Below are 9,148 nucleotides of genomic sequence, written 5' to 3'. Positions count from 1 at the left end.
AAAAAAAAAAAAAAAAAAAAAAAAAGTTAAAAAAAAGAGAAGAAAAGAAAAGAAAAAGGTAGAACAAAAAATCAACCCGTTAAATCATGAAATCTATATAATCTCGTTGTCAACTCATCACTGGCGTTGTGTATGCACAAGTTGTGCTGTACATATATTACTCGACGATCAATGGTCATTTTTATCTCGGCGGTGTGATTGGCCGGTCCCACGTCCATCGGGCTTCACTTCAACAACATCCGCTTCACACCCTTGTCCAGTAGGATTTCCTCCACAAAGTGGTCGTATCAGGCCATTTGTCGCGGTGTGAAGAATAAACACTCTTTTTACTTCGCCAATCTCAATCCGATTTTCCAAAATGGCTCCTGTATGTCCTCTACCATCGGCGACACGTACCCAAAAAACGCCTGGGTTATACTGGTCTTCCGTCCTAGTTGAAAAGGCTCGTTAAATACTAATAGGCTGGCTTACGTCGTCATGCTATTTAGCGCGGTTTTACCAATCCAGCACCCAAGGTATGGACGATTCTTAGGTCCCCTCATCGCTCGTTGTCAACTAACCAGATCTCCGGACAGACCGAGTCTGCGCGGTCTGCCTTGAGCTCCTTCACATGCGCTCTTTGCAACAAGTCCTATTCGCGCCACCCAGAATACGAAGCACACATCTCGTCCTATGACCACCAACACCGCAAGCGCCTGCAAGATCTCAAGCAATTATCGCGAGACCCCAACGCAGCAGAAAAGGCCCGGAGAGCGGAGAAAAAGGCAGATGCGGATGCTGGTCTAAGGGTTATTAACACCAGCCAGGCCACTGGTACAGCTCCCAGTGGCACAACCGGTGGTGGGGGCTTCAAGAAGGGAGGGTTCAAGAGCTCTTTCAGCACCGTGAAGGCACCGCCCGCTCCTGCAGTGAAGAAGAACGTTCTCGGGGACGATGATGAGGATGAGGAGCCGGTTGCGGCAAAACCAACCAGTGGACAGGCCCCGGCTCAACGGGTAAAAGAAACGATGGCTCAGGGCGACCAGGTGGAAAGTGACACAGATGATGAATATTCGAATGATCATTCAGGTGGAGGGTACTATGACCCGCGCAAACCGACCGATTGTTCCTCTGGATGTGCAGGGGCTCACTCTGCCATGTTATGATGGAAACAACTTGCATATACCCGAGAGGATATCCTACTCGTGGATGCGTTATGGCTCGGCGTTGAACGGAGAATGGAGTTTTATGGTTTGAAATAATAATTATTTTGGTTATCTATCAATATGTGATTGAGACATGTTCAAGAAAACCTTCATAGCAACGCCAGTTGGAGCACACGCATGCAATGCAAGTCATATCCGTAGTCAAGGTCAATGCGCAATTCGAGTGTCGATATTGTTTTGGTACTTATAGAGGGCCTCTACAAAACGAAAGGGACGGGGTCATATTTCCTTTGGTCAAAAACAAAAAAACAGTTTATCCTCTGATAATGGTACACACAAATGAACAAAATTGGGCTAAATGAAAAGAAAGAAAACAATGAAGGGTACTAATCACATGATCTTACTACTGAGTTTTCCACAAAGACTCCCTGGAGTTCGTTCAACGTTACATCTCAAGAAAATAAGAATCCCGCCTGATTTACAGGCGCAGAAGCTTGGCAGCCTGGCTAACGATGGTGTCCTCTTGAGGGAAAGCCATGTTCTCAAGACCGACAGCGTAGGGAGTAGGGACCTCAGCACCGGTGACACGGAGAGCCGGGGCGGTCAGGTAGTCAAAACCGTACTCCATGGCGAGAGCCATGATTTCGGAAGAAACACCGAACATGGGGAATCCAGACTCAACCACCATCAGGCGGCCAGTCTTCTTCAGGGACTGGATAACAGTCTCCACGTCAAGGGGTTTGATGGAGCGGAGGTTGACAACCTCAGCCTCAACACCATACTTCTGCTTCAGCTCAGCCGCGGCGTTGAGCGACTGACCAACACAGCGGGAAACGGAAACAACGGTAAGGTCCTTTCCGGGACGCTCAATCTTGGCCTTGCCAATGGGAAGAACAAAGTCGTCCTTCTGAGCCGCCTCGCTCATGGGGAAGGCCTGGCCGTACATAAGCCTAGACAAATCGTCAGTCCACACGGTCCGATAGCGATGTACAGGATGACACCACATACTCGTTCTCCAGAACACAGACTGGGTTAGGGTCACGGATGGCGGCCTTCAAGAGACCCTTGGCATCCTCCGAGCTCCATGGCGAAACAACCTTGAGACCCGGAATGCTACCGTACCAGGCAGAGTAATCTTGCGAGTGCTGAGCAGCAACACCGGCGGCGAAACCGTTGGGACCACGGAAGGTGATGTTGCAAGGCTGGATACCACCAGACATGTAGTGTGTCTTTGCGGCAGAGTTGATAATCTGGTCAATGGCCTGCATGGCGAAGTTGAAGGTCATGAACTCGCACTGTACGAATAATTCATTAGTCCGTCGCAATTCCTTATATTCAGACATTCCCCTCTATATATCGGCGCATGGCAAAAACGTACAACGGGGTGCAGGCCGGCCAGAGCAGAACCAACTGCCAGACCACAGAAACCAGCTTCCGTGATGGGAGTGTCGATAACCCGCTTAGGACCGAAGCGGTCCAGCAGACCTCGTGTTACTTTGTAACTATCAAACCCCCAGACATGTCAGTCAAAGGCGATCCTCCATAACATCCTATATCTCCATATATTGCCAAGCATTTGATGGGGACGATGTGACATACGCTCCATTGTACTGCGCAACTTCTTCACCCAGGATGTAAGTCTTGGGGTTGCTTTCCAATTCTTCGACGAGGGCTTCGTTCAATGCATCACGAACAGTGACCTCCTTGGTACCACCGGTCTCGGTAGCATAACCCCGCGAGCGCAAGATCGAAGGTGCGCAGGCGGTCTTCTGGAACGCAGGGCGGAGAGGAGTCGAGGAAAGGCGCGAAGAGAGCAGGCGAGCTGCCGGACGGAAGAGACGGGGAGCAGCCATGGCCGGGCTGAGGGAAGGATATAGATAATATGGAAGGAGGAGCGGTTCGGGCGAATGGAACAGAACAAAAGAAGAAGGGAAAGACCTGAGATCGAGCTGTCAAAAGCAGACTGTCTTCCGGGGTTATTCTTCCTCGTCTGTTTTTTCTCGCCCGTTATTTTTGGTGAGGGCGCTTGTTGGGCCAATGCTGACTCAGCCGGACCCTCACCGGCTTCTGCTTCCGTCTACGTAACCATCCAATTTCCTCCTCACTCAAGGGAGGTCGATGGTGCTGACGGTGCTGATGATGATGGTGATGATGGTGGTGTTTACATTGTCTCTGCTATCTCTGCTTACTTCTATCCCCCAACATGTCTTTGCTGCTCAACCCTCTGCTCCCAAGCCCATCCGGGCTCAACTGCGTGATTTGGAATGGGGCCAGCTGAACTTCCTCCATACCACTGATACTCATGGCTGGCTGGCCGGTCATTTGCAGGAACCATTCTATTCCGCAGATTGGGGTGACTATGTCTCCTTCGCTACACGGATGCGAGAAAAGGCAGAGGCGCATGGACAGGATCTGTTGGTGATCGATACAGGCGACAGAGTCGAAGGCAATGGTCTTTGGGATTCATCGGAGCCCAAAGGTGTCTATGTTTCTGAAATCTTGCGCCAACAACCTATCGATGTGATCACGATTGGAAACCATGAGCTGTACAAGCAGTACACGTCCGAGGCCGAGTTCTACACCACTGTGCATAATTTCCGGGGCCACTACCTAGCATCGAATGTCGATATCATCCATCCTATCACCAAAGATGCCGTGCCGTTTGCCCCTCGATACAAGAAGTTCACTATGAAACAGCAGGGAATCCGCATTGTTGCGTTTGGTTTCCTGTTCGACTTCAATATGAATTACAATAACACGATCGTCCAGCGCGTGGAAGATACAATCGAGGAAGAATGGTTCCAGGAAGCTATTCGGGACATGAATGTCGATCTCTTCTTGGTGGCCGGACACGTTCCCGTTCGTTCTCAGGAAGCAGATGCCATCTTCAAGGCAATTCGGGCTGTCCGATGGGATGTACCCATTCAATTCTTTGGTGGTCACTATCATATTCGCGATTATGCACGCTATGATGACAAGGCCTATGGCTTGGCAAGTGGCCGTTTTATGGAGACTATTGGCTTCACGTCAATTGATGGTCTTTCCACTAGCACTCCCCGCTTCAGCCGGAGATACATTGACAACAATCTCTTTTCGTTCTACCATCACACAGGCCTTGATGAGCAGACGTTCCCTACGGAACATGGTCAAAACACTTCTCAGCTCATCCAGGAATCGCGAAGTGCACTAAGGCTAGACCAAGTGTATGGCTGTGCTCCCCGAGATCTCTGGATGTCCAGCGTCGAGTACCCCAGTGAGAGTAACATCTATACGTGGCTCGAGAAAGAAGTACTTCCCGATGCTTTGAAAGATGACAAACGTAGCGGCAAGCCAGCCGTCGCAATTGTTAATACCGGGGCCATTCGGTTTGACTTGTTCAAGGGACCTTTTACCCAAGACTCCCTATACATATTGTGTCCCTTCACAAGCGGGTTCCGCTATTTGAAAGACGTACCTTACGATAAAGCACAGTTGATTGTTGAGGTTCTAAACGAACAGCCTCAGATCCTGGCCGGATCACAGCACTTTGCCCATTATCCTATATGGTCTCTCGCACCACCAGAGCAGGCCGCATACCCCCATGACAGAGTGGTTTCTGATGATGACAGCCGTCCCTCTTTTGCCTCTAAAGTCGGACAGGCTCTATTGTCATGGTCAAGCCAGAGTCATTCCAAGCCTAAATTACTTCCAGGATACACCACCAAAGACGACGGAGGCTCTGATGGCGATGACACTATCCACTCGCCTATTTCTTTTTACCACGTTCCCAATTGCATTCAAGCCTCGGTGTCGTCCAACTCGTCTGCGGCACCAGACACTGTAGACTTGGTTTATATCGATTTCATCGAACGGTACATAACTCTCGCAGCCAAGTTTGCAAGTCTTGATATCGATGTCCCGCGGGATAGCGATGTGTATATGCCTTCGATGAGCCTGACCAATCTCATTCTAGGTTGGGTGAAGGATAATTGGAAATGCGATACGACAGCATAAGGCAGCATAAGGTCTAAGCATATTCATGGGCGTTATTATAGTTAAAGCTTAGATTATAACCATCCTTCTTTGTAGATCCTACTATATTAGGGCACAGACTTGGTATAGATGAAGTTGGAAAGCATTATTAGCGTTTGCACAATGATTCTACAATTGGATGATTCAGATGACATCAGATGTACACTTGTAGTTTTTTTTTTTTTTCTTCTTTTTTGATTTCCTTTTATTCATCGCCGCCCTCGTATTTAAGCACGCCCTTTCCACTGCGGAATCCAGAGAGAGTTCCCTGGACACTATTTGCGAGCTCAGGGCCCTGGGTGTCCCAACTCCACTTGACATCCTCCGAAGGGATGTCCTTGAATTTCCCGGCGCGAGTCAGCTCAAGCACGTCCTTGATGGTGTTCTCCTTGAGTTGTGGGTTCTTGTCACCCCATTTGCTCACCCAGAAGCCATCAAATGCGAGGTTCTTGAAGATTAAAAGACCAGACGGCAATGCGACGGGCTGCTTGGACATTGCTCCGTAGGTAACCATATGCGAACCAGGGGCCAGAACCTTGGCCAACGCGGTGGCATTCTTGCCTCCCACGCAGTTGAGAGCCAGACGAATAGGCTCCTTACCCTGATGGGTAAGTTCCTTAACCGTGTTCTTGAACTCAGCCGAAAGCAATTCGGATTCAGTGATCACGGCGGTGGCGCCAAGATCCAGAAGCTCCTTCTTCATCGACTCGGTTTCCTCGGGGGTCTTTCTGTCACGGATAACGTTGAGGGTCTTGATACCCCACTCCCGCGCAAGCTGGATAGCAGCTCGACCAACACCACTGTTGGCTCCGTTCTGGATGAGCCACTCCTCCCCAGCGCGCAACCAATCCCATTCACAGAAGTCTTTAATCATACGGTAGGCAGTGACGGGGTTAACGCTAACAGTTCCAACCTGGAGCGGCGTCAGGCCCTCCTTGTTCTCGATCTTGATCAATTGCGACTCGTCCATCTGGGCGTGCGTCCGCCAGGTGCCTTGACCTGTGCGTTTCATAATCACCCAATCGCCCTTGTTGAGGTTCTGGGCGCCTGACCCGGTCGAAATGACCTCAAAAGCACCTTCATTTCCAGCCACGGCGGAGGGTTCCCCGGTACCCAGGGTGGATTCGAAAGGCGGTTTGCTCGGATAGACTCCTTGGATCTGGTTGATGTCGGCCGGGTTCAGCGGGGCCGTGAGAAGACGAAGGTTGACTTGTGTACCGTGGGGTGCCGAGATGGAGTGCTTGTGAAGTCTGGAGAGAAAATACTAATCAGCATTGGCCATTGCATGGCGAGAGATGCGAGCGCAAGGCTATGGCAGCTCCGCAGAATCCCGGGTCACGTACTTGAGGACATCCTTCGGTTCGCCGTATTTTGAGTAAACCAGTGCTTTGGATTGCGTATAGCCATATACAGAGATATATCTTCTTGCTTCTAGCGAATTGATAAAAGGTGTCCGGCATGGGTTCGCAGCTAGAGGGGTCGAAGCTCTAGCTTTCAGCGCCAGAGCAGCGCCATTGCTGCGAGAAACATTTACGGTAGAAGATCGTAGCACTGCGCGAGAGAACATATTGTACAATTATCACAGAGCAAATCAGTTGTTAATCCGTACAAGAGGGAGAAGTTGAAGAGAAAATGGGTGATATTTCTTGGAGGAGAGGTTCCGAATGACGTCGTTCTCGCTTCTTCTTCGGGCCGACGGATATAAAGGCGTCTGCATTTGTATAGCTTCAACAGGTTGTTTCCTGCTTTGTAACCACTACATAGTCTAGTTAGCAGTGGATTGACAAAAGCCTAGGAATAGTCTATTTACATAGAATCAGTGGGTTGAGTTTTCAATTGAAGCTGGTCGATTGTACTCTGTAGCGGGCATAGGTATATAATATATATATATATATATATAGTGTGAGGTAGCACACGTATCTTGAGATGCTCTCAGCACTATCAATACATAACAAAACACCCAATCCCAATACTCAGATAATCAGAGTTTGCCCCCAATAGGAACCTCATCACCAAGTCAGGGCACTGCTTTCTTCAAGAACACTGGAATGCACGGACCACGCTCCGCGAATATTTGACATCGACAACAATTCTACCTGTTTTTCTCTTCTTTCGCCAACCCGCTCAGAGAGGCCTAAATGTCCCTTCTGCGTGAAGCTGAGAAATGCATCGCTAACCAGAAGGCTCACGTTGCCCTCAATGCCTTCATTACCCCTCTGCGAAGCTCCGGGCCGTGGCTGGAACAGGTAAAAGATGCGAACCGTCGCAGAAAGCAAGGTATGTCCATATGGAAGAGTGTTCGGTCCAAACAACATATGATCATATATACCAACTGTTTCTTGCCTAGGCAAGCCCCGATCGAGTTTGGACGGCCGCCTGATCTCCATTAAAGATAATATCTGCACGCGCGATCTCCCCACGACATGCGCTTCCGGAATCTTGAATAAGTTCACCAGCCCGTTCAACGCCACGGTCGTCGAGCAATTGGAGGATGCTGGGGCCGTGGTCGCTGGGAAAACCAATCTGGATGAATTCGGCATGGGGTCGCACTCGGTACATTCGCGGTTTGGGCCTGTCACGAATTCCCGTCAGGACCACGACGGAGGAGCTCTGTCTGCCGGTGGCAGTTCCGGAGGAAGTGCTGTGGCTGTCGCTACCGATCAATGTTATGCGTGAGTGACTTGGTTTCCTCAACCTCTCCGCGGAAGACATGGGCTGAACTGTTATTCCTCCATACAGAGCATTGGGTACAGACACTGGCGGTTCAATACGGCTTCCAGCTGCATACACGGGCACTGTCGGTTTCAAGCCATCCTACGGATTGATCTCGCGATGGGGTGTGGTTGCTTATGCCAACTCGTTGGACACAGTTGGGATAATGGGGAGAGATACCTCCAGGGTCCATCATGTATTTGGTATGCTTTCATACCACTCACAAGTTGTATGACCTTGCTAACATAGCAACTCTACTACAGATATCATGAACAAGCATGACCCTCGGGATCCGACTAATATATCCCTAGCATCCCGTAACCGGATTCGTTCACTCCTAGAATCATCGAATCTCGCATCCCGCATGACTTCCGGCCTTAGGATCGGTGTCCCTCTCGAATACAACATCTCCGAACTCTCCCCATCTGTTCGAAACGCATGGTCCCGTACCTTGTCACTTCTACGGCAACAAGGGCATACAATCCAACCAGTCTCCCTACCATCGACACAGCAGGCCCTGTCGGCTTACTATGTGCTCGCACCCGCCGAAGCATCATCCAACCTAGCCAAGTACGACGGCGTGAGATATGGAACCCGCACCGAAGGCCCCGACAGTGACGGGAAACCGGAAAATGCGCTATACGCTAGCACCAGGGGCGAAGGTTTCGGATCGGAAGTAAAGAGACGGATCCTACTAGGCGCATTCAGCTTAAGCGCAGACGCTATAGACAACTACTTTATCCAAGCACAGCGCGTCCGGCGTCTCGTGCAGCAAGACTTCAACGCCATTTTCAGCACAGAACACCCGTTCAACTCTTATCGCGACTTGCTTGCAGAGCCGGCATCTAAACCAGCCGATGTTGACGTCCTTGTTTGTCCTACCGCTCCCTCCTCACCTCCCCAGCTGTCCAAGCTTTTGGATGGGGATACTGTGAGTTCTCCGCTGAACGCGTATACGAACGATGTTTTTACTGTTCCTGCCAGCTTGGCTGGACTTCCTGCCATCTCTGTTCCGGTCTCAGCTCAAGACTCGGCGGAGGGAGACCTGGCAGGTATTCAAGTTGTCGGACAATACGGCAATGATGAGCTTGTCTTGAATGTGGGCGAGCTGATCGAGAAGACGAAATAAGTTGCTCGGAATGCCATAGATAAAATCCAATGTTAGATACACCTGTACAGTATTACGATTTGCCTTGATGATCTTATGACTCTTCACTCTAGCATAATGGGCTTGTACGCAGTGCGATTAGAAAAGACATCAGATGCACCAATTATCCAGA

The 9,148-nt window shown here is 50.0% G+C and overlaps 5 protein-coding genes across 5 annotated transcripts; 3 read left to right on the top strand and 2 right to left on the bottom strand.

Moving 5' to 3' along the window:
• Positions 1 to 358: 358 nt before the first annotated feature.
• Positions 359 to 1,145, top strand: ASPGLDRAFT_38293 (putative C2H2 finger domain protein; the record flags this gene model as incomplete). The annotated part of the gene is made up of 3 exons (XM_022544929.1): positions 359 to 367; positions 489 to 515; positions 576 to 1,145. 3 exons carry the CDS (start codon positions 359 to 361, stop codon positions 1,143 to 1,145), a joined length of 606 nt encoding a protein of 201 aa, XP_022397781.1.
• A 478-nt stretch (positions 1,146 to 1,623) lies between these two features.
• On the bottom strand, positions 1,624 to 2,998 carry ASPGLDRAFT_133164 (pyruvate dehydrogenase (acetyl-transferring) subunit E1 beta; the record flags this gene model as incomplete). The annotated part of the gene is made up of 4 exons (XM_022541187.1): positions 1,624 to 2,095; positions 2,154 to 2,440; positions 2,524 to 2,647; positions 2,745 to 2,998. 4 exons carry the CDS (start codon positions 2,996 to 2,998, stop codon positions 1,624 to 1,626), a joined length of 1,137 nt encoding a protein of 378 aa, XP_022397780.1.
• A 298-nt stretch (positions 2,999 to 3,296) lies between these two features.
• ASPGLDRAFT_68805 (uncharacterized protein) lies at positions 3,297 to 5,138 on the top strand (the record flags this gene model as incomplete). Its single annotated transcript, XM_022549296.1, has 1 exon — positions 3,297 to 5,138. The coding sequence occupies one exon, from the start codon at positions 3,297 to 3,299 to the stop codon at positions 5,136 to 5,138; it is 1,842 nt and encodes a 613-aa protein (XP_022397779.1).
• Positions 5,139 to 5,361: 223 nt separating this feature from the next.
• ASPGLDRAFT_133089 (enoyl-[acyl-carrier-protein] reductase) lies at positions 5,362 to 6,723 on the bottom strand (the record flags this gene model as incomplete). The annotated part of the gene is made up of 2 exons (XM_022541175.1): positions 5,362 to 6,406; positions 6,500 to 6,723. The coding sequence occupies 2 exons, from the start codon at positions 6,721 to 6,723 to the stop codon at positions 5,362 to 5,364; spliced, it is 1,269 nt and encodes a 422-aa protein (XP_022397778.1).
• Positions 6,724 to 7,294: 571 nt separating this feature from the next.
• ASPGLDRAFT_68803 (glutamyl-tRNA(Gln) amidotransferase subunit HER2) lies at positions 7,295 to 8,997 on the top strand (the record flags this gene model as incomplete). Its single annotated transcript, XM_022549295.1, has 4 exons — positions 7,295 to 7,433; positions 7,504 to 7,828; positions 7,896 to 8,071; positions 8,132 to 8,997. 4 exons carry the CDS (start codon positions 7,295 to 7,297, stop codon positions 8,995 to 8,997), a joined length of 1,506 nt encoding a protein of 501 aa, XP_022397777.1.
• Between the last annotated feature and the right edge of the window lie 151 nt (positions 8,998 to 9,148).

This window comes from Aspergillus glaucus, assembly GCF_001890805.1.
Source record: "Aspergillus glaucus CBS 516.65 unplaced genomic scaffold ASPGLscaffold_20, whole genome shotgun sequence".
Lineage (NCBI taxonomy): Eukaryota > Fungi > Ascomycota > Eurotiomycetes > Eurotiales > Aspergillaceae > Aspergillus > Aspergillus glaucus.
The sequence above is the reverse complement of the archived record's forward strand: the minus strand, read 5'-3'. Positions and strand labels throughout refer to the sequence as shown.